Raw genomic sequence first — 24,297 nt, forward strand, 5'->3', positions numbered from 1 at the left:
ACGTCATGACCTTGCATTGATGAATGGGCTTACCATTCCGCTTCTCCTTTCTGGACAGGTAAGTAGCAAGCTTTGCTGTAGCTACAAAAAAGCACAACAGTTCATATTCCTTGTTGTGTTGCCGTCTCTTTTTGAGCCCAAAAATAAAGGATCGAAAAGTAAATCTGAAATTCATTTTGAACGACACAAAGTCTAACCATTCAAATAAAGGAAAAAGTCTTTCACAACCAATAAAAAAATGAAAAACATCCTCATTTACAGAACAAAAGGGGCAACATGCAGATATTGGGGCAAAATTCCATACATATGTATTACATGGGATGATCCAGTGGGCAAGGCGCCACTGAAGATCACCTGTTCTTTTGTTGATCAGCTTACTATACATTGATTCCCATACAGGTTCATTGGGGGGCCCGGCAGGGAGTAGCCTCTTCCATCGTGCTACTCCATTTAGCGGAGGAATACCAAGAACTTGAGATAACCACCACCTATACAGGCTCTTGCTGCTCTCAGCATGCAATACACTTGTCCCTGTGCTAACAGGTGGAAGTTCCTTGGGAAAGCAGTCAAAAATCAGTTTCGGAAACGGGGACTCGTTGGGGTGTCCAAAAGTATTCCGAGTCCAAAGTTTCTGTAGCTGATGACGTTTTTGAACAACTTTCCTTAAAATCGTTCCAATTGTCCTCTTGGACCGAATCGCCGTCAAGGTTGAAATTTCCTCCACATTCCTCCACCCGACACCGGAGTTTGGCCGAAGGTGCCATACTTTGTTTATGCCTGCCTCAATAAAGCGTTGGCACAAATGACGATTCTTGAGAACATCAGGGAAGAGAGGATTGAAGAACAGGGGTTCAACCTCGAACATCCCTGGGGAGTAAGTGTCCACTTTACGGCTCACGGAAAGTCTTTCCCAGGCACTGAAAAGGCTCTGGTAAAATGTGGGGAGCGTTGATGTATTCACGTACTTGAGGTGAGTCAGGAATACTTCGAGACCATAGCCGAGTCTACCCGCCTGCTGTAAAATATGGCAAGCCAAGGCATGGTTTGGCAGGTTTTCACCAAATAGGAGGCGTTGAATGGAGCACAGGCGAAAAGCCATGAGACGGGATCTCACGTGAACAAGGCTCTGACCACCTTCAGATGAAGTAAGGCATATTACACTTGGCCGCAGCCAATGATGGCCTCCCCAAAAAAAGTCCACAAGTTTGGCCTGTATCCTGTCCAGCAGCACTTCTGGTGGTTGCAGGCAAATAAAGCGATGCCACAACGTTGTAGCAACCAAGTTGTTTGCCACTAAGACTCGGCCCTTAAATGAGAGGTGCGGTAGGGCTCTTTTCCACAGGTTCAGCCTCCTGTCTATTTCTCCAGTCACACCTTCCCAATTCCTTTTCTCAAATTGTGTAGAGCCCAGGGACACACCAAGGTAATCAACACCATCTGTTTTCCACTCCAAGTTTTCTGGAAGAGCAGGCAGATGTGTTGAGACAGGTAGGCAGCTATTAAGGTATGGCACCCAAAGAGCTTTGCTTTTCGTCCAATTAACCTTCAGAGATGAAGCCATGAAAAAGGTTCTTAAGGACTTTACAAGAGCAACAATGTCTTGGTGGTTTTTTATAATGACGCAAACATCATCTGCGTAGGCCGATAGAGTCATTGGTGGGCTTCCAGGAAAACAGGTCAGGCCAGAGATATTCTTTCTCAGTGTGCAAAGAAATGGCTCCATTGCTAACGCAAAAAGCAAACCTGAGACTGGGCAACCCTGCCGTACCCCCCTCTGAACCTTTATGGGGGGAACCAGTTCATTGTTCACCTTAATTACACTGGAGATGTCAGTGTACAATAGAGTTATAAAGGCCCTGAAAATTACCCCAAACCCACATGCTTCAAGAACATGGCACAAGAAAACATGGTCAATGCTGTCAAAGGCTTTTTCAAAGTCTAGAAAACATATTCCAAAATCATTTTGGTCATGGCGAGCATACATTAAATCCCGCACGAAAAAAATGTTGTCGTAAATCGAACGACTGGGGATGCAGAATGTCTGATCAGGTAAAACCAGATCACCAATGACTTTTTTTAAACGATTTGCCATCGCTTTCGAAAACAATTTATAGTCAGTACACATTATTGAAACCGGTCTCCAATTCTCCATCCGCCGGAGGTCTCCTGACTTTGGGAGAAGACTCACCACTGCTCTCCTTAGGCTTAGTGGCATTACACCTTTTCGCAAGGATTCTTGGATTACAATCAATAGTTCTGGGCCCAAAATGTCCCAAAATTCCATGTAAAACTCAGCTGGCAGGCCATCAATTCCCGGAGCCTTTCCAGATTCCATTCCAACCAGGGCACGCTGTAATTCATCAAGGCTTAAAGGCACATCCAGCTCCAGGCGTTGAGTCTCAGTTAGGGTTGGGAGATGGGAGGTAAAACATTTTATTTTATCCTCATATATATCTTTTTTAGCAAATAGTTCAGAATAATACTTTCTAATAGTGATTTTTACCCCATCAGAACTTGTAATTTCATTCCCACTGGGGTCCTTAACTGATAAAATAAGCTGGGGAGGCTTCGTTTCAGCTTCTAAGTGAAAGAAGGCTTTGCTAGGACTATCTGATACTTTAATGCTTTTTACTCTCAGTCTAACTAGTAGTCCTGCAGCCTTCTCCTGTAATAGTTCCCGGAGTTGGGTCCTTTTTTCAAGGAGCAATTTATAATTTGTCTCATTTTCCTGCTCTGCCATTTTGTTTTGCAGTTTTAGAATTTCGGTTTCCAACCGTGCCAATGTGATTTGATTTTCATGAGTGATGTGGGAATTAAACTGTTGACAAAACAGTCGTATATGAGTTTTCATATTATCCCACCAAAGGTTAGTGGAAGCAAAGAGGGGCTTTTTTCCAACTATTGCTATCCATAGGATGCGAAAGGCTTCCTTAAACAGGGTATCATCCAAAAGGCTTGTATTGAATTTCCAATAGGCGCTCCTCCGTTTGAATTGTGGGAAAGATAGGCCCATCGTGACCATGTGGTGGTCAGAGAAGATGGAAGGGGTAATAGTTGAGGAGGTTGCAATATTCCTTAATCGTGGGGTGATGTACCAGCGGTCAAGCCTCGCTAAGGATACTTGGCCATTGGAGCATCGACACCATGTAAACTGCCGGTCATTTGGGTGCATCAATCGCCATACATCCAAAAAAGCCCCACCTGAAAGGAACTGGGAGAGGTCACCATGGGACTCGGGATGTGGTTCCGGTGAATTTCTGTCTATTTTGGGCTCCAGCGTACAATTGAAATCTCCCCCCATACATATGCACTGATTTGGGTCAAACAAATGTTACGTGGTCCCCTCGGTGAATACCTGGTCTCAGTGACCCCCGGACCGTGAGAGGAACTTCGCCAGAAAGCTGTATAATATATGCGCTTTCGCCACGCAAGCCATATGAATTTCACCCAAGAGACAACTGCCGTTCAAGGATATATTTCAAGGGTAATGATACCAAACAATTTCAATGACACAACCATCAACAATATTTCAATGACACAACCCCGGAGATTTTCCCCGAGCAATCAACAATACATCAACAATGCACAATCAATATTACAAAGATGTACACTCATCTACACAAACTCTAAGATGGCCATCTTATAGATTCCTCACGTGAGCCCCACTCCTGACTCCCTCCGTGGTCAATGTATCCCCCAATGTCTCTCGTCTCCGCACACGGGCGGTTGAACGAACCCCGGGCGGACGTGCTCCAAACGTGCCGTCTCGTACTGGGGACAGCTGTTGCAGCGCACCTCCTTGCCACGCAACGGGGCAAAACCAAAACGCGGTTTGCAACGCGAGCGAGGCTCAACGTGCGACCCGTACGCGTCCTTGTAGACGGGGCGAAACCCAAACGCGATTTGCAACGCCTGCGAGGCTCCAAAGTGCGACCCGTACGCGTCCTTGTAGACGGGGCAAAACCGAGCGCGATTTGTAACGCGTGCGAGGCTCCAAAGTGCGACCCGTACGCGTCCTTGTAGACGGGGCAAAACCGAGCGCGGTTTGTAACGCGCGCGCGGCCCAACGGGCGATCGCTTGGTTCCGTGCACGAACTCACGGGGACTTCACGTGCCCAAAGGTAATTACGCGGCCAGGTAACTCCTCTCGCCAAACGGGTTTCGGAACGCCTCTGTTTTCCGCGCAGCGCAAGGTCGATTCCACCTTCTCGTCGTCGCGGGGCGAGGAAGAAGAATCACCGTCCTTTTTCTCTCCTCGTGTCTTTTCTTCTTCCGTTTCCGGCCACTTCCGTTTCCGGCCACTGGTTCCGAAGGGCTCCTGACCCTCCCATCACAACAACCCTTAGTATAATACACACGGATAAGCAACCTGAATGGTAATTTACATACATTCACATAAATATGTAACACTCCCCCCCTTCAAGAAAGAAAGTTTGAACCCAGCGAAAACTTTCTTTGCCGGCCAATTTGGAGAAACAAACCAGATCACTCAACCCCCCCCACATTATCCGTTCCCCCCGGGCACAGTTATCACTTAAAAATAAAGCAACCACAATTTCACCCCAACCCCTCCAGATTACTCCCTCTGGACTAAGTACCAACAACGACCTTGTCCCTGCCAAATCAAACTCCATCTCAGGACCCTCTGACTTTGCCCGTCCGTATCTTGGGAATTAAGGTTAAGGGGTTGATCAAAGATCCAAAGTTACGCAACTCGATAGCACTTTTTCCGGGAGGCCAAGCCGAGTATTCACTACATGGATGCCTTTAGGAACGCGGAGTTCACGGTTAGTCCGTGCAGGAAAGTTCTCTACATGGGCGCCTTGAGGAACGTGGAGTTCACGGTTAGTCCGTGCATGAAAGTTCCCTGCCTGGACGCCTTTAGGAACGGCGTTCACGGTTAATTCGTGTAGGAATCTTGGCTCGGCGGCTCCGCCGCCTTCAGTGCTTCAACTTTTCAGAACTTCCCTAATAATTATGGTGGGACCACTGGTCCCTGTAGTCCCATGAATAGCGGTTTCCTTCTCGGCCACCACCAAAACTACCGCCCAGTTGTCCTCTCCTGTAGACCTCTCGACGCCTACGAAATGCCTTCCCTACTGTTATGGTCCGACCCTCCAAATCCTTGCCATTCCAATTCTTCTCTGCCTCTCTGGCGTCTTTTGTGCTGGCAAACGTGACAAAGCCGAACCCTCTTGACTGTTGCGTTTCCCAGTCTCTTACCAACCGCACTTCCACCAGCGGCCCATATCGGTTGAAGACAGAGGTCAGAACTTCTTCCTCTGTTTTGAAGTTCAGTCCCCCTACAAATAACTTGGCACTTTTGTCGCCATCCCGAGCTGGTGTGGCGTTATTTTCCCTGCTGGGCTCTTTACCAACCCTCAGGTTACCATAAACTTGACCCCCGGCCAAATCATTCCCAATAACCACAGATACACCCTCTACAGGAAGCGTGGCTTGTAAACCGACGGTGACCGGTCCTGACACCAAACCGGACTCCAAATGGATGACATGAAGGGGAGCACTAACACCGCCCCCGATCCCCTGTAAACGAACACTATCCCCCGTTGCCGTCTCCTCGGACCATGGCAAAATGCCTTCAAGCATTAAAGATTGATGTGCCCCTGTGTCCCTCAATATCCGAACCGGTTTCCGGTTAGTCGAGGCTCCATCCCGTGACACAAACCCCTCTGAAATAAAGGGTTGGTAACCCTTTTGATGGCGATTTCTCACAATGGCCATTGCGTTTGGAGTCGTAGTAGTCGGACTCCGCTCTGGGTCTTCGCTTTTCCTGCGGTAACAACTGGACATCAAGTGTCCAGGTTTCTTGCAAAAAGCGCAAGTAGGCCCGGAGGAAAAACTCGTGGTCTGCCTCGGGCCCCCCGAACTATAAGTTTGTCTTGGGCCCTCATCCCTCCGATTTCGAACCGGTGGGGTATCATAGTTGTCCCCATAATCCTCTCGAGGCCGCCGCCATGTATGGTCGTTCTCCGCACCTGCTGTTCCCCACCTCCCCTGCGGAGATCTAGGCGAGGAGTTAGGTTCCTGGACCCCTATTCGGTGGGTTAAGGCATAATCATCTGCCATGGTGGCTGCGTCCCACAACTTTGGTACCTTCTTTTCCTGCAGGTACACTTTGATGTCCTCGTGGACACACTGCTGGAATTCCTCCACCAGGATCAAGTCCCGCAATTTCTCGAAGTCTTTCCCGACTCCTTTTGACTCACACCACCGATCAAACATGTTTTCTTTCACTCTGGCAAACTCCACATGGGTCTCACTCTCCCTCTTCCTGGCATTCCTGAATTTTTGCCTGTAAGCTTCCGGAACCAACTCATAGGCTTTGAGGATGTGCTTCTTCAGTACCTCATAATCTGCACATTGGTCCATTGGTAGCGCCGAATAAATTTCCTGAGCTTTCCCCACCAGCACACTTTGCACGAGTATGGTCCATGCCTCCTCCGGCCAGTTTAATTGTCGAGCCACTTTCTCAAAGTGTGGAAAAAATTTCGCGACTTCTTTTTCACTGAACGGTGGAACCAGCCTCACATGTCTGCCCACATCCCAGGTTTTCTGGTTAGGTGTCGACCCCGTCAGCAAGGGTGGTGCCTCTCCCCGTTCTCTCATTAACTCCAGCTCCTTGAATTTGATTTCTTGCTGAAGCTCCATGTCACGTTCCTTTAATTCCCTTTCCGCTTTTCTCTCCTCTGCTTCGAGGTCCCTTGCAGCTCTCCTTTCCTCTGCTTGTTCCTTTTCTCTTCTTTCCTGGAGTTCTCTTTCCACTCTCCTTTCCTCTGCTTGTTTCTCTTCCCTCCTCTCTTCTGCTTTCCTTTCTTCTTCTGCTCTTTCCTTTTCTGCTTTCCTTTCTTCTTCTGCTCTTTCCTTTTCTGCTTTCCTTTCTTCTTCTGCTCTTTCCTTTTCTGCTTTCCTGTCTTCTTCTTTAATCCGTTCCTGGAGTTCTCGTTCCACTCTCCTTTCCTCCGCTTGTTTCTCTTCCCTCCTCTCTTCTGCTTTCCTTTCTTCTTCTGCTCTTTCCTTTTCTGCTTTCCTTTCTTCTTCTTTAATCCGTTCCTGGCTCCGTAACTGCAACTCCAGTTTCCGGAGCTCAACGTCTTCTGGTTCTTCGGGTAGCCACTCCCAGGCTAACTCGTCCCATTTTCCTAATCCCACCATAGATTGTATCACCGTGGCCTGCAACTCTGCCTTCCTCAAATTAGTTCGGACCTCCAAGTTAAAATGTTTGGCCAATTTCAAGAGGTCCGACTTTAGCAACGCTCGGAACTGTGCCTCACTCGGTGTTACCCCAAAGTTCTGTGCCACAAACGCCATGGTGCCTATCGTTAACACCTGTTAACCTTCACCCAAGATTTTACCCCAATTTCTCACAAAAAATTTTACCAATTAATAATTAATTAATAAATTTTAATTAATTAAAATTATTATTTTATTACTTTATACAATTTTAAATCCCGGACGAGCCCCCAATTCTGTTACGTGGTCCCCTCGGTGAATACCTGGTCTCAGTGACCCCCGGACCGTGAGAGGAACTTCGCCAGAAAGCTGTATAATATATGCGCTTTCGCCACGCAAGCCATATGAATTTCACCCAAGAGACAACTGCCGTTCAAGGATATATTTCAAGGGTAATGATACCAAACAATTTCAATGACACAACCATCAACAATATTTCAATGACACAACCCCGGAGATTTTCCCCGAGCAATCAACAATACATCAACAATGCACAATCAATATTACAAAGATGTACACTCATCTACACAAACTCTAAGATGGCCATCTTATAGATTCCTCACGTGAGCCCCACTCCTGACTCCCTCCGTGGTCAATGTATCCCCCAATGTCTCTCGTCTCCGCACACGGGCGGTTGAACGAACCCCGGGCGGACGTGCTCCAAACGTGCCGTCTCGTACTGGGGACAGCTGTTGCAGCGCACCTCCTTGCCACGCAACGGGGCAAAACCAAAACGCGGTTTGCAACGCGAGCGAGGCTCAACGTGCGACCCGTACGCGTCCTTGTAGACGGGGCGAAACCCAAACGCGATTTGCAACGCCTGCGAGGCTCCAAAGTGCGACCCGTACGCGTCCTTGTAGACGGGGCAAAACCGAGCGCGATTTGTAACGCGTGCGAGGCTCCAAAGTGCGACCCGTACGCGTCCTTGTAGACGGGGCAAAACCGAGCGCGGTTTGTAACGCGCGCGCGGCCCAACGGGCGATCGCTTGGTTCCGTGCACGAACTCACGGGGACTTCACGTGCCCAAAGGTAATTACGCGGCCAGGTAACTCCTCTCGCCAAACGGGTTTCGGAACGCCTCTGTTTTCCGCGCAGCGCAAGGTCGATTCCACCTTCTCGTCGTCGCGGGGCGAGGAAGAAGAATCACCGTCCTTTTTCTCTCCTCGTGTCTTTTCTTCTTCCGTTTCCGGCCACTTCCGTTTCCGGCCACTGGTTCCGAAGGGCTCCTGACCCTCCCATCACAACAACCCTTAGTATAATACACACGGATAAGCAACCTGAATGGTAATTTACATACATTCACATAAATATGTAACACAAATTTAAATGGTTTATCACTTCAGTAAAGAAGGCTTTACGGTCAGTACTCTCGCTTGGTGCATATACATTAAAAATAATAAGCTTCAGGCTATTGATCACCAATTCTAGGGAGGCAAAACGTCCCCGAATCACCTCCTGAAAGAGGCAAGATTCAGGTACAAGTCCTGGTTTTAGCAAAAACCCCACTCCAGCAGATACAGATGACATATTACTGAAGAAACATTTACCTTTGAACATGCTGCTCCAGTCATGTTCAACCTTCTCAGTAATATTACATCGACTTGTTTCCTTTTGAATAAACTATTCACTTGGATCTGGCGGACGTGACTGGCCCCACCACCATTTATATTGAGTGTTGCAAGATTAAGCGTCTTCATCACTCTTTAGTAAATTTTGTCTGACACTGTGAGTACTCACTCTTTGCCTTTGTTATGATTTTCTTTAGTCGATGAAACTGCGATTTTGTTAGGTTTAGTTCCTCAGATTTTTTTATGACTAGTTTTGCAGCCTGAATAAAGGGAGCCAAATCAGGGAAATGATCCCCAATGATGACATTTCGCTGTCTATACGTTTCATTGAGGAATGAGAGAACAATATGGGGAGGGGTTGGGGGTTGATCTGGCATTAATTGTGATAATGCTGTTACCTCCACCTCCTCTTCCGATTCTGATAAATCAGAAAGTGGTCCAATGGGGTCTGGGTCAATACCGTTTTCTTCTCCTGCTATGCAACCTAGCCTTCCCTTGTCTGGGGGGTCCACGCAGTGCTGTGTTTGGGAAACATCAGCACATTGATTACTGATTTCCTCAATTGGCATGAAATCATTATTCCCACATTCCTGTGGATTTATGTTTCCACCCTTTTCTGCTATATTGGCAGATTTATTATGGATGTCAGCCTGTTCGGCGACATTCGCTTGGATCAATGATGCGCCATTCACGGTATCGTGGCCTGAATTTTTTACATCATTAACGTCGTCTGTGTGAGCAATGGAAGCGCGTTGTTTTAGCGGCTGAACCCTGATGCTCTTTTCTGGGTTTTCCTCTTTATTTATTTGGTCCGCGCTTTGCAGAGAGATTCCAGGTGCATCCTGAAGAGTTTTTTCACTAACAGCCTGCAAATCGAGCACAACCTTTTTACCTGCTCCAGATGAGTCACTATCATGCGGAGCCCTTCGTTTACTCGTCCCCACTTTGCTATCAGTGTCCATTTCAACATTTTGCTGAGGAGGAATAAATACGTTCACGCTTGGAACACTGGATTCACCCTCATTAGGAATTTTAGGCGGTGGCAATGCGATAGCCTCCCCCCCACTGGGAATCTCAATTAGTGGAGCAACGTTAACCTCCCTCCCACTGGGAGTATTCATTAGTGGAGCAGCGTTTACCTCCCTCCCACTGGGCGTATTCATTAGCAGAGCATACTCCTCCTTACAAACTATGGCAGTGTGACCTGTCTTGCCACACCTGACACACGAGGCTTTGGGACAAGAACGTTTTAAATGTCCATATGCTCCACACTGAAAGCATGTTAAGGTGGTGGACGATGCGTATAGCTGGAAATTTGCCTCTTCAAAATTAATTTTGAAAGTGATGTTGAGGCCTGTGTCGTCCCCACGGTCTGGAAGGACCATATACACCTGTCTGCGGAAGCTCATTACGTGCTTAACACGTTCATTCCGACACCCAAGAGGGATTGTTGAGATCCTCGATACCATTTTACCGTACCGTGATAGCACGGTCATTAACTTGTCATTTGGGATAAATGGTGGTACGTTAGAAATAACCACTCTCGTCGCGGGAGTTAATAGCGGCGATGCCATCATAAAGTGACCGCTTTCCGTGGTTATTCCCGCACTTACCACGTCATGGACGAGTTCCTCGTCCGAAACGAGCACCACCACTTTCTGGTTCATACGCGAAGCTGCACGTATATTTTCATCCCCAACAATGCTGCCCACAGCGAGGATGATGTCCTCGACAGGGACTCCATCCGGAGGCACGCACACGAACGCGTGCTTCCTGGTTAAGCCTTCAAAGTCATCGCGACGAGAGCGTGCATTCGCCATTCCGGCGAAAATACCCCCCCCCCCCTCCCCATGCTTGTCCGAGCCGGACAAGAGGGTATCAAACCTAAATAAACGAACTAAAGTAAAAAATAAACGTGCATTATAAGCACAGAAATGGCTTACAACGCGCCGTCAACGCCAGTAGGCCGCACCCAAGATGGGCCCGCTCTCAATCCTCTCTCTCTCGAAGGCAAAGGTGTAGAACAGATGAAAACAAATGCCAATGCACACAGGATGGAAAAGGAGAGGGAGGGGGGCAGGAGAGGGGGGAAACCTCACGACGGACTCACCAAAACACAGAGCAGTTGCTCACCGCCGCCATGACGCTACACCCAACGCACCGACGGCCGATAGGTGGCGCCCGAGAGAGAGAGAGAGAGAGAGAGAGAGAGAGAGCAGCTTTGTACAGGTGGAACCTCAAAATCAGTTGTATTGAGAAATTTATTAAACCTCCCACCCACCTTAGGATGGAGAAAAAGTGGTGTCGTTCAGGTAGAAAGTCAAAAAAAAAAAAATCACAATTTTATTGGAATATTACCGAACCAGCGAATGTTTCCACATGCAGTAAAATGGTGAAACTGAGAATGCTGAACCCGTGAATTTGTTTACATGCAGAGAAAGCAGTTTCGTACAGGCGGAAAATCAAAATCAAAATCAAAATTTATTGAGGAATTTATGAAACCTCCCACCTACCATAGGACACCTGCTGGGACCCCAAGTGATATTTAAGGGTTTACTGCAATCTCTCTATCCCTGGTGTTGGGCTAGCGGCTAGGGTGCCGGCTTAGGATCCTAGGATCCTGGGTTCGAATCTCGGTCGATCGCCGAATTAATGCCAGGGGGGTTGACTCAGCCTGTCATCCTTCCGAGGTCGGCTAATTGAGTACCAGTTCACTGGTAATTCCCTGTTTGTCGTTGAAGGCGGCAAAAAGGGTTGGCGTCAGGAAGGGCATTCGGGCGTAAAACATTGCTTCCAAAAGGGGACCAAAAAACAACAACTACCACGGTCCCCGAAAAGGCCAACCCCCACTTTGCGGGGAGAAATGGCCTCTAAACGGTGGTTTTTACTGCAATTAGAAGTTCCAACGGGTAGGGAAAAATAAGTGGAAATTATTTATTACACACGTGCACATGGAAAATATAAATTAATGAATAATTGTGAGAAACATATCTTACTATAATCCACCAAATGTCCGTCCGTCCGTTTGAAGGTACCGCAAAAACGGCTGAACCGATCGCAACGATATTTTGGGTGGGTATTCCTGGGACCCCTTGGAGTAAAATAGGCTATATTGTTTTTCCAACTTTTTCCCCAATTTTCCAGTTTTTCCAAACACGATGGAATAATATTTTCCGATACGAACAGTGATGTGGCTTTTGTTGAAATTCTACGTACCAGGAGAGTAGATCGACTCCTGACGAACTCTTCCGATTATAAACGTGCGGCTCCGAAGTAACACGGCAGGGTGTGCAAAGCAACTGTGAAACAGGTGTAGCGGCCGCTTCCGTGTTACAGATTCGGCGTGCACTCTTCACACATAAACGTGCGACTGAGAAAGACGTGTATCGGCCGCTTCCGTTTTGCAGAATTCAATCTTTTTTTCAAAATGGGCGCCATGTACTGTTTAGACTTTGATGATTTGTGTGTGATATGATTCAACGGATGTTGATATGAATCGTTAAAAAAAAAAGCCTTCAATTTCCGATATTTTGCCTTTTCATTTAGGCTTCCTAATTGAAGCCCCGCCCATAGGGCAGGTACCGTTGCTAGTATTAATGAATGCTCGATTGATTTCTGCTGTTTGTCACAAATAAAATCGCTGCCAACTCTGAAACATAATTTTCTTGGAAATGGATAAACCAACGGGAAGCAAATTAAAAATGAAAACATTAATTACTGTATTATAAGTGCACGCACCTGTAAATTATAAAAAGTTTTAATTGCGCGTTTAGATGAAACCATCCAATGGACCAATTGAGTGGAACAGGTAAGTGATGGTTTCACGAGGGATTGAAAACCACACCTTGACCAGCTAGGGATATTTTGTTCTGCAGTTTAATTCTAATTCGCACAATTGTCTATTAAAAAGAAAATAAATCAGAAAGCTGATAAAACATTTGAGCAATGGAATCTCAATTCACCAAAAGTTTATGATCAACCTCAGCAGCGAACAACTCACGTCACAACTACCATGAAGGGATGAAGATGTGACGTTGTGATCAATCTTTCACCGAAATCCACTTCTCACCTGAAGATTGCAAGGCTGAATGACCAGAGAATCAGTGGCTTTCTCAATTCAAACTTCGGTCTTTGTTTCATCGCATGTTGGCCCCAGAAGATCACCACCAGGTAGGCAATGGAAAATAGAAATGCCTTTCGCCTACACACACACACACGCACGCGCGGGCGGACACACACACACACACACACACACACACACACACACACACACACACACACACACACACACACACACACACACGTCTCAAAAAGGAGAATAAAAATCGGTTTCAAGGAAAACATGTTACGTATGAAGCACACGCCTCTTCCACAATGACATAAATAAGAGGCAAAGGTACGCATCCTTATAAGGGCGTAACATTTATAACAGCATCATCTATGGAGGTGGGGGTGGTGACCCATATGCTTGAGATAGCAAGTGAGTGCTCAGAAAGAGTGGAGAACGTTTCTGTGACCTAAATACAAACCTAGACAGGTCGCAAAGTCACAAAACAAACAAACACGGACAGTTGTATCTCCACCGTAAGATGTGGGAATCAAACCTACATCAGTGAGGAGAATCCAGTAAGGTTTAATCTATTCCATTCCAGCACCACCACCAGCACCACCACGAGGCTGCTCATCATATACGCATCAGTGTTGTTGTCAAGTCCACCTGGTCCAAACGACCTTTTTACCTTTGTATTTTTACTGCACACTACATCTTATCGGATTCGATCGAGAATCGGCCCGACTCAGAGTCCTTGGCATTTCGAGTCCTGAAGAGTCGAGTCTGAGTCTCCCCCAAAAAATGGACTTGGGTCCTCCATAACAGATACACATGCTCAGTGCTCGCTCTGCATCATTTCAATGTTCCCATTCCATCAATACCAGGCTGCTTATCATATACACCTCCTGTCTCGATATCATTTTCAAAGCCCATTGCCTTCTGCAAGAACCAAACTTTTTTTGCCAAACTTTTTCATTTTTGATCATGTTCAACTTTTCAGAGAACACAACACACACACACACAACACACAGACCACACACCACACCACACCACACCACAACACAACCACACACACAACATCTCCATCGTCAGCGCAAATACAGCTCGACAAGACCTTTGGCTAACCCTTTCCCACTAATTCCAAGATGAACTTTATTCCTCACCTTACTTTATAATATAACAGCTTGTAATCTGGATTGAAATGTATGAGGTTAGGTGTGATTTCGTTAGGTTAAGTTGTGTGTGTGTGTGTGCGTGTGTGTGCGTGTGTGCGTGTGTGTGTGTGTGTGCGTGTGTGTGTGTGTGTGTGTGTGTGTGTGTGTGTGTGTGTGCATGATTTATTTGTTCGTTTGTCCTCCACCTGTCCTTTCATTCCTTCTCGTTTTTTGTCTTTGGAGGGGTGCATCTTGCAATTAGTTTTTGTAACATTCACCTGGCTGCACCTGGATGGGTTTGAGGGTGGAAGAGTAGCAGCTGAAACCCAAATCCTATCCAGGTTCCTCCTGATGACTCCACCTTTGTCTTTTGGGGTTCCGCCTGATACTCCAGTGCTGCATTTGGTCAGTTATTTAAACGAGTAATTTGGCACAAAAGCATTTTCCAAGCTATTATTTATCGGTCACCATGAAGTATCAGTCTGTGTGTCAGTGTGCGAGTCCACACACAGATCTACTACGTACTTTAATATATCCAATGTTCATTCTCTAGATCTAATGCATTCGATATACCCCAGGATATTGCAGTTGAAAGCTCTTTTTTTTTTTAAATCAATAATTTTATTTGAACAAAGTTGTCTAATTTAAGCATAACAAGGAATGAATCCACAGATTGGATGAAATATGTGCAGGCACAGCAAATCGTGTTCTCCCACAGCATTTCTCTTGGCTTTGCAGTCAGACGGGGCTGGACTAGCGAGCTGGGTGGCCTTGGTCACATTTCGAACGAGATCATCGAACCCAAGGCCTGTGGTGCATTGCAAGGCCTGTGGATTCAACTAGCGCACTCGAGCGGCCTTTGGCACAGTTTCGAGAAAGTTGTATAATTTTACGATAACTTTTTATATCTGATTTAGCGATATGTCGACTTTATAACCTTAATGTGGACTAAGTACAAGTAGCACTTGGCTATGGGGTAGCATCATTGGATGAGGGTGCGTCTCTGCCTCTGTTACCATGTACTGGTTTGGGCAGGAATTTGTAGTTTGTTTTAGGTGCGATAGCTCACCTACTCCTCGCGAAGGACACAATGGGATCGATAGCATCTACTAACTAATGCCGCAGACAGGACGGCCAGCTTAACGTCCATCCGAGGGGCACATTGATGAATCGTCCTGCCTGTGGAACACCAGGATGACAGTTTATAGCTGGGTCAGGATTCAAACCCAGGCTAGACAACCCTCGAGGTGAGTGTGTAACCTGTAGGCCGTCCTGCCAGCCCGCTGTGTCAGTGAGCGAGTGAGAATCCACCCTGGGTCTAAGATCTACTGTAATCTATGTACCCCAGTAAAATTTCATGCACATGACGGAATTCTTGAATCATATGCCATTGCACACTCATGCCTTCTACCATGCAATATCATTAAAGTATGAATATAAATAAATAAATGAGGTCCCTTAAAAGGAACGACAACACAGGGGGGTCACCGTTAGGCCCATCAATGCCTGCCAATTATCGTGATATCGTGATAGGGAACCCCACATGTAATAAGTTGGTTTAGGCGGTTTGTTCGCGCAAGTGTATATTTGTGGTCATACGAGGATGGCCTTGTGCTAATTATCGTAGGGATTACGTTAATTCCCCTGTATGTGAGACCTTGTGATTTATCCATTGTCCCTTGTGGCACTACACATAGACACTAGGCAGGCCCACATACTAATTAAATCTCCCCCCCCCCCCCACAATAAAACGCACTGGAAGTGCAGGCAGGAAGCGCCCACGCATTGCGCCAACATGGCGATAAAACATTGTTCAGGCCGAGAGCCACGCCGAGAAGGACTCGCTATTGGGCGGGAGTTGACCAATGAAAGGCCCGAGTAAGGAAGGACTTGCGTTTGGCCAGGGGTGGAGCAAGGAGTGACCCGCTGATTGATAGAAGGAAGCGACGGACTGATTGGCCACCGACCGATGACATGAGGAGGAGAACGCGAAGCGCTCGGCCAATGGTGAAGGCCATTCTTGAGGTCGAGAGGCGACGGACTGATGGGAGGGGAGGACCGATGACGTCAGGAGACAGGACGTGAAAACCATGACTGCCCGGCGAGATCGCGTCAGGTAAAAACTTTCAGCTTCTTCTTCTTCTTTCTTTCTCCCACGCATAGATAGTGAAATCCGCATTTGGGCATCGCCTTTGGAGTTAAAGCTGGCTTTGGCTATCCGTGATTTCCCCGGTATGTGTGTGTTACGTACTTTAATATATCCAATGTTCATTCTCTAGATCTAATGCATTCGATATACCCCAGGATATTGTAGTTGAAAGCTCTTTTTTTTTTTAAATCAATAATTTTATTTGAACAAAGTTGTCTAATTTAAGCATAACAAGGAATGAATCCACAGATTGGATGAAATATCTGCAGGCACAGCAAATCGTGTTCTCCCACAGCATTTCTCTTGGCTTTGCAGTCAGACAGGGGCTGGACTAGCGAGCTGGGTGGCCTTGGTCACATTTCGAACGAGATCATCGAACCCAAGGCCTGTGGTGCATTGCAAGGCCTGTGGATTCAACTAGCGCACTCGAGCGGCCTTTGGCACAGTTTCGAGAAAGTTGTATAATTTTACGATAACTTTTTATATCTGATTTAGCGATATGTCGACTTTATAACCTCAATGTGGACTAAGTACAAGTAGCACTTGGCTATGGGGTAGCATCATTGGATGAGGGTGCGTCTCTGCCTCTGTTACCATGTACTGGTTTGGGCAGGAATTTGTAGTTTGTTTAAGGTGCGATAGCTCACCTACTCCTCGCGAAGGACACAATGGGATCGATAGCATCTACTAACTAATGCCGCAGACAGGACGGCCAGCTTAACGTCCATCCGAGGGGCACATTGATGAATCGTCCTGCCTGTGGAACACCAGGATGACAGTTTATAGCTGGGTCAGGATTCAAACCCAGGCTAGACAACCCTCGAGGTGAGTGTGTAAGGCCGTCCTGCCAGCCCGCTGTGTCAGTGAGCGAGTGAGAATCCACCCTGGGTCTAAGATCTACTGTAATCTATGTACCCCAGGAGAATTTCATGCACATGACGGAATTCTTGAATCATATGCCATTGCACACTCATGCCTTCTACCATGAAACATCATTAAAGTACGAATATAAATAAATAAATGAGGTCCCTTAAAAGGAACGACAACACAGGGGGGTCACCGTTAGGCCCATCAATGCCTGCCAACTTATGGTTGTTTGTCCATGCTCTATCCTTTATAAATACCGAACCACAATCAAGGAGGTAGCAAATACTATTTTAGATACGAGCAACGGCCACCCGCTCTATGGGCGGCGCTTCAATTGGGAGGCCCAAACGAAAAGGCAAAATATCAGAAATTGAAGGCTTTTTTTATTTTAAACGATTTATATAAACATCCGTTAAATCATAATCACACGCAAATCAAATCTAAACATTATTTGTAGAATTTCAATAAAAGCCACATCACTGTTCATATCGGTAAATATTATTCCATCGTGTTTGGAAAAACTGGAAAATTGGAAAAATTGGAAAATTGGAAAAAATTGGTAAAACAACATAGCCTATTTTACTCCAGGGGGTCCCAGGATTACCCACCCAAAATTTCGTTGCGATCGGTTCAGCCGTTTTTGCGGTACCTGGGAACAGACAGACAGACAGACGTTTGGTGAATTATAGTAAGATAACTAGGTCAGGGTTCGACCTCCCAGACCCAGAGCGGATGTTATAACCATTACACCGCCGAGTCTGGTAAACACACCGACACACATTAAATGATAGCAGACACAACAATGCGTATCGTGGCGTGATGGTGGAGCGACGCTTGGCCTCTGACACAGAAAACACACATTGTGAAGATGTGCCCTTTCACAATATGTGAATTACAATGTGGCCTCAAACTTTGCATCGGATTGCATCGCTTTCACAATCGGGCCTATTTGAATTGGTGATAGTGGTCTGCATCGAGCACGGTTTGAAAGGGTCAATTTGAATTGGCACATCGCCTCCGAGACTATTCAAATCGAGTACAATGTACCATCGTGTCCATCCCCTTGACATTATAGGCAAGTTACCTTTTAAAATAGCATTTTAGGCTAAATCATGAGCCTGAGTTTGCAAAAGGAAAGACTGTTCACCTAGCTTTTTAGCAGGTAAGAATTGCATCTTATCGAAGTTTTTGAGAAAAAATGCAAAAAGAGCTTCATGGGAGATTTCCAGGTTAAAACTTTTTAGATGGACTGTGAAGCTGTTTAAGAACCAAAATCAAAGGGTAAAATATGAAAACGTTCAACAAGAACGGCACTCGGTAGACCAGCATACCTCGGTGCCAGAAGTGGGAGTATTGAGGTGGTCTGGCCTATGCCGGATAGCGCCATACAAACTTTTTAGATGGACTGTGAAGCTGTTTAAGAACCAAAATCAAAGGGTAAAATATGAAAACGTTCAACAAGAACGGCACTCCGTAGACCAGCATACCTCGGTGCCAGAAGTGGGAGTATCGAGGTGGTCTGGCCTATGCCGGATAGCGCCATACAAACTTTTGGCAAATGGATTTGCAATCATGACTGGATAGAAGTAATAAGCAATGCTGATGCCAATTCAATGCGAATGTTTCAACCAAACGCTCCATTCTGCGATTGAAACTTATTTTCCAAATCGAAAAGTGAAGTTGCATTCATGTGACAAAGTATGGATGACTCCTGAAATTGGGTCATTAATTACTTCACAAACGGCAAATATCATTTCATCGTGGAGATATTCAGAATTGGAAAAGATTGCAAAGCAAAGTCAAGTCAAGTAGGTAAAGTGGAACCTAAAACAGAGTGTTATTAGTGCGTCCCCTGCGCAGCAGGAGACGGGGCGTTGTAATCACGTCTGTGTGTTTGTCTGTGTGTGTGTGTGTGTCTGTGTGTGTGTGTCTGTGTGTGTGTGTGTGTCTGTGTGTGTGTGTGTCTGTGTGTGTGTGTGTCTGTGTGTGTCTGTGTGTGTCTGTCTGTGTGTGTCTGTCTGTGTGTGTCTGTCTGTGTGTGTGTGTCTGTGTGTGTCTGTCTGTGTGTGTGTGTGTGTCTGTGTGTGTGTGTCTGTGTGTGTGTGTCTGTGTGTGTGTGTCTGTGTGTGTGTGTCTGTGTGTGTGTGTGTCTGTGTGTGTGTCTGTGTGTGTGTCTGTGTGTGTGTCTGTGTGTGTGTCTGTGTGTGTGTCTGTGTGTGTGTCTGTGTGTGTGTCTGTGTCTGTCTGTGTGCGTGTGTCTGTGTGTCTGTGTCTGTGTGTGTGTCTATGTGTGTGTGTCTGTGTGTGTGTCTCTCTCTGTGTGTGTCTGTGTGTGTGTATGTGTGTGTGTGTCTGTGTGTGTGTGTCTGTATGTGTGTCTGTCTGTGTGCGTGTGTCTGTGTGCGTATGTCTGTGTGCGTGTGTCTGTGTGCGTGTGTCTGTGTGCGTGTGTCTGTCTGTGTGCGTGGGTCTGTCTGGGCCATAACTTTTTACCATTTGAGCTATTGTCATCTAATTTTCACCAAAGCTTTATTATGATACGGAGAAGGCAAATTAATATTGTTATGTTGGTGGGGTGGAGTGATATATAGAGTCAGGTAGATCTGTATAGGTAGTATGCTTCGATTATCGTGATAGGGAACCCCACATGTAATAAGTTGGTTTAGGCGGTTTGTTCGCGCAAGTGTATATTTGTGGTCATACGAGGATGGCCTTGTGCTAATTATCGTAGGGATTACGTTAATTCCCCTGTGTGTGAGACCTTGTGATTTATCCATTGTCCCTTGTGGCACTACACATAGACACTAGGCAGGCCCACATACTAATTAAATCCCCCTCCCCCACCCCCCACAATAAAACGCACTGGAAGTGCAGGCAGGAAGCGCCCACGCATTGCGCCAACATGGCGATAAAACATTGTTCAGGCCGAGAGCCACGCCGAGAAGGACTCGCTATTGGGCGAGAGTTGACCAATGAAAGGCCCAAGTAAGGAAGGACTTGCGTTTGGCCAGGGGCGGAGCAAGGAGTGACCCGCTGATTGATAGAAGGAAGCGACGGACTGATTGGCCACCGACCGATGGCATGAGGAGGAGAACGCGAAGCGCTCGGCCAATAGTGAAGGCCATTCTTGAGGTCGAGAGGCAACGGACTGATGGGAGGGGAGGACCGATGACGTCAGGAGACAGGACGTGAAAACCATGACTGCCCGGCGAGATCGCGTCAGGTAAATACTTCCAGCTTCTTCTTCTTCTTTCTTTCTCCCACGCATAGATAGTGAAATCCGCATTTGGGCATCGCCTTTGGAGTTAAAGCTGGCTTTGGCTATCCGTGATTTCCCGGTATTAACCAAGGGGGAGTCACGCGACAATATGTAACCGGATGGTGAAAAAACACCGACAATTATTAATTAATCTGCACCAGAAGGTAGCATAATACGGGAGAGTTAAAGGACCACAGGGATTGGGAGCGGAAGTTACATAAGCTGCGGGGCATTGGGAGGCGACATGTTTGAAAGTAAAGAGTGTCGGCCATGATTTTGTGAACGCTCGTACACGAGGGCAAATGTGAGGCCAGACTAATGGTATATATACTCGTAGTATTCATTGAAAAACATGATGGAGTATAAAGTAGCAATGTCGTGTTGGATTGACGAAATGTTGCGCATAATAGCTGGATGGTTTTGGATCCGGCGGCTGAGCACATATTCTATGATGTTCCAGGGGTAGATTTACGGACGAGATTAGTGCTGCTTTGTGACGAGATACAGCACAGGTTTTTTGTGAGTAAATCAGTTTTCTCCACCCGTGATGATTGATGTGCGTGCCGGGAGGTTGGTTTTGATCCTGGGATTGTTTCTTTTCCTTTTGTGTCAGGCCATCGCCACTTTTGCCTACTTTCGTTTTTTGTTATTCTTGTATATTTCTCAAATATTTTGCTTTGTAAAGTTACCACAGTGTGACGGTGACTTTGTTTTGCGAAATTTTGATTAAAATTCCAAAATCTCAATTTTGCGACTGGACAGCAAAATTATTCCAGTGAGAACCCTGAGCAAATTTGGGTGTTTGAGTGCACTAGGCAAGTGTACTCGGTGAAAGGTGCGAGGAGAGCTCGGCGGGTGAAGTACCAACCGAGAATGAATGTGTGGAGGTTGAAAGAGGTGACAATAAGGGAGGCATTAAAAGAGAGGATGAGTAGGGTAGAGGATGATGTGGTTGAGCTTGAACGTGGTTGGATGTCAATGAAAGATAGTCTGTTGGGAGCTGTTGGTGAGGTATGTGGATGGGCAAAAGAACCACAGAGGCACTCGGAAACATTGTGGTGGGATGATGAAGTTGGAAAGAGGATGGACGAGAAGAGGAAGAAGTTCAAGGAGTGGCAGAAGGCGAAGGGTACGGGAGCAGAAAAAGCAGAGCATGAAAGTTATAAGGCAGCCAAGAAGGCTGCAAAGAAAGAGGTAGCAAAGGCGCAGGAGGCATGCAGGAAAATGTTCGGAGAACGCTTGGATTCGGAAGAGGGTCAGAGAGCGGTATTCAGGATTGCAAAGCAGATAGCGAAAGAGAGGTGTGATGTGATGGGGGTGAGCTGCTTGAAGGATGAAGTGGGACAAATCGTTGTGGACCCAGATGGAATTAAAGGAAGATGGAAAAGATATATGGAACTGCGATTGAATACAGAGAATGAATGGGATGGCAACATAGAGAGTAACCCAGTTTTAGGACCGGCAGAGAAGATAACTGAGAAGGAAGTTGAGGAAGCGATAAAAGCAATGAAGAGTAGAAAAGCGGGATGGCCGACGGGAGTTGTGGGAGATATGTTGAAGGCAGCAGGAAGTTGGGGTGTGAAGAGAATGACAGAGATCTGTAATCTGGTGGTGAAAGAAGGCCGCATTCCAGTGGATTGGTAACTGCGTACCCTCGTCCCACTATACAAGGGGCAAGGTGACCCTCTGGAGTGTGGCTCGTACCGAGCGATAAAGTTATTGGAGCATGGAATAAAGGTATTGGAAAGGGTGTTGGAGAGGAGGATAAGGAAGGTGAAAATCGACGAAATGCAGTTTGGGTTTATGCCAGGAAGAGGAACGACAGACGCGCTCTTTATTATGAGGCAGTTGCAGGAGAAGTACATGGAGAAGAGGAAGAAGTTGTTTCTTGGGTTTGTTGATCTGGAGAAAGCATTCGATAGGGTTCCATGCAAAGTATTGACATGGGCATTGCGGAAGTTAGGAGTGGAGGAATGGTTGATCGGAGCAGTGATGGCAATGTACAAAAGAGCACGCACAGCTGTAAGGACGAAGGACGGGAACAGTGGTGAGTTTGAGGTGAAGGTTGGAGTGCATCAGGGGTCGGTACTAAGTCCACTACTATTTGTAGCTGTGATGGAGGTGCTGGCTCAGAACGTAAAGGAGGGTTTACCGTGGGAGTTGTTGTATGCAGATGATCTGGTGTTGATTGCGGAAAGTATGGATGGACTGAAGGAAAAGATGAACAAGTGGAAGGAATGTATGGAGACAAAAGGTCTGAAGGTGAATATAGGAAAGACGAAGGTGATGGCAAGTGGTAAAGCATGTGGTGAGGTGGAAAGAACTGGGAAGTGGCCATGTGCTATGTGCAGGAAGGGTGTCGGAATGAACTCCATTCAATGCACAATGTGCGCTGAGTGGGTTCATCAAAAATGTAGCGGTCTGAGAGGGTCATTAACCAGTGTGGCAGCTACATTCAACTGTAAGGTGTGCACAGAGGGAGCTGCAGATGGAGGAAATGTTGAGTTGGATCTTGGAGACGGCGTGAAGCTGGAAGGTGTGAAAACATTTTGCTACCTCGGAGACATGCTGAATGGAGAAGGTGGATCAGACTCGGCAACAGTTGCTAGAGTGAGATGTGCATGGAGGAAGTTTCGGGAACTGAGTGGCGTGCTGACAAGGAGGGGAGTGTCGTTGAAGCTGAAGGGAAAGGTGTATGCTGCATGTGTGAGAAGTGTTATGATTTATGGGAGCGAGACATGGGTCATGAATGTAGAGCAGCAACGAAGGCTGGAAAGGGTGGAAATGCGAATGGTTTGGTGGATGTGCAGAGTATCGTTGAGAGAGAGGAAGACAAATGATGAATTGCGAAAGATGATGGGAATAGAGCCTGTGATGGATGCTGTGAAGAGCAACAGGTTGACATGGTTTGGTCATTTGTTGAGGAAGGATGAAAGTGACTGGTTGAGAAGAGTGATGGAAATGAATGTAGAAGGAAGTAGAGGACGGGGAAGATGGAGAAAGACTTGGCTGAAGGTGGTGAAAGAAGAAATGCGGGCAAGGGGGTTAACAAGGAGAGATGCAGAAAATAGGGCAAAATGGAGAAGATTGTCATGGGGACCGCAAGGCTAACCCCCGCTCTAGCAGGGAAAGTGGCCTTAAAATGCATGTTGTGTTGTTGTTGAGTGTACTAGGCAACAAATAATTTTGTCAAAAGGTCAAAAGGTCAGCGTCACCTAAATCATCAATTTTCATCCAATTGACCTGAAATTTCAATTTACCATTTCAGTTTTGTCATCAAATTTTCAACAAAGCCTTTTATAAGAATATGGAGAAGGAAAATTAATAATTTTGTCAAAAGGTCATTGGTCAGCGTCACATAAAATCGTCAATTTTCATCCGATTGAATGAATGAATGAATGATCACTTTAAGGCCATTTTCCCCGCTAGAGCAGGGGTTAGCCTTGCGCGCCCCATGAGAATCATGGTTCCCTGTTTGAGGCAATGTTTTTATGGCCGGATGCCCTTCCTGACGCCAACCCTTAGTCACGCTCTTACGATGCGCAGGGATACGGTGTACCTATTGTAAATCGGGGTTCACACCGTGATCATTCATCCCAGCAAGCTGGTACTCAATTTGCCGAACTCGGAAGGATGACAGGCTGAGTCAACCCCCCTGGCGTTAATTCAGCGATCGATCGGGATTCGAACCCAGGATCCTAGGATCCCAAGCCGGCACCCTAACCGCTAAGCCAACACCAGGCTCAATTTTCATCCGATTGACCTAAATAAAGAATTTGCATATCAGGTCACTGAGTTGGTTCACAAATCAAAAGGTAGGAGTCGATTGTTTGTTTTTTTTAGATCAAAAGGTCAAAGGTCAAGGTTGCATAAAATCAATTTTTGTCCAATTGACCTGAAATTTTAAGAATTTGTATATTGGGTCATAGAATTGGTTCACCAATCAAAAGGTAGAAGCGGATTTTTTGTTACATAAAGGTCAAGGCTGCATAAAATCA

General features: G+C 46.4%; 1 protein-coding gene across 3 annotated transcripts in view; it reads right to left on the reverse strand.

Moving 5' to 3' along the window:
• ELOVL6 (ELOVL fatty acid elongase 6) overlaps positions 1-24,297 on the reverse strand; it is a 37,805-nt gene that overhangs the window by 5,051 nt on the left and 8,457 nt on the right. For 2 of the 3 annotated variants that reach the window (XM_068125402.2, XM_068125401.2), the window contains one exon: positions 12,889-13,020. The exons of the other annotated variant lie outside the window; for it this stretch is intronic. In XM_068125402.2, the coding sequence (XP_067981503.1) occupies positions 12,889-13,020 (132 nt within the window). The remainder of the gene's footprint in view (positions 1-12,888; positions 13,021-24,297) is intronic. 3 annotated transcript variants of the gene reach the window in all.

This window comes from Myxine glutinosa, chromosome 8, assembly GCF_964187855.1.
Source record: "Myxine glutinosa chromosome 8, kmMyxGlut1.1, whole genome shotgun sequence".
Taxonomy (NCBI): Eukaryota; Metazoa; Chordata; class Myxini; order Myxiniformes; family Myxinidae; genus Myxine; species Myxine glutinosa.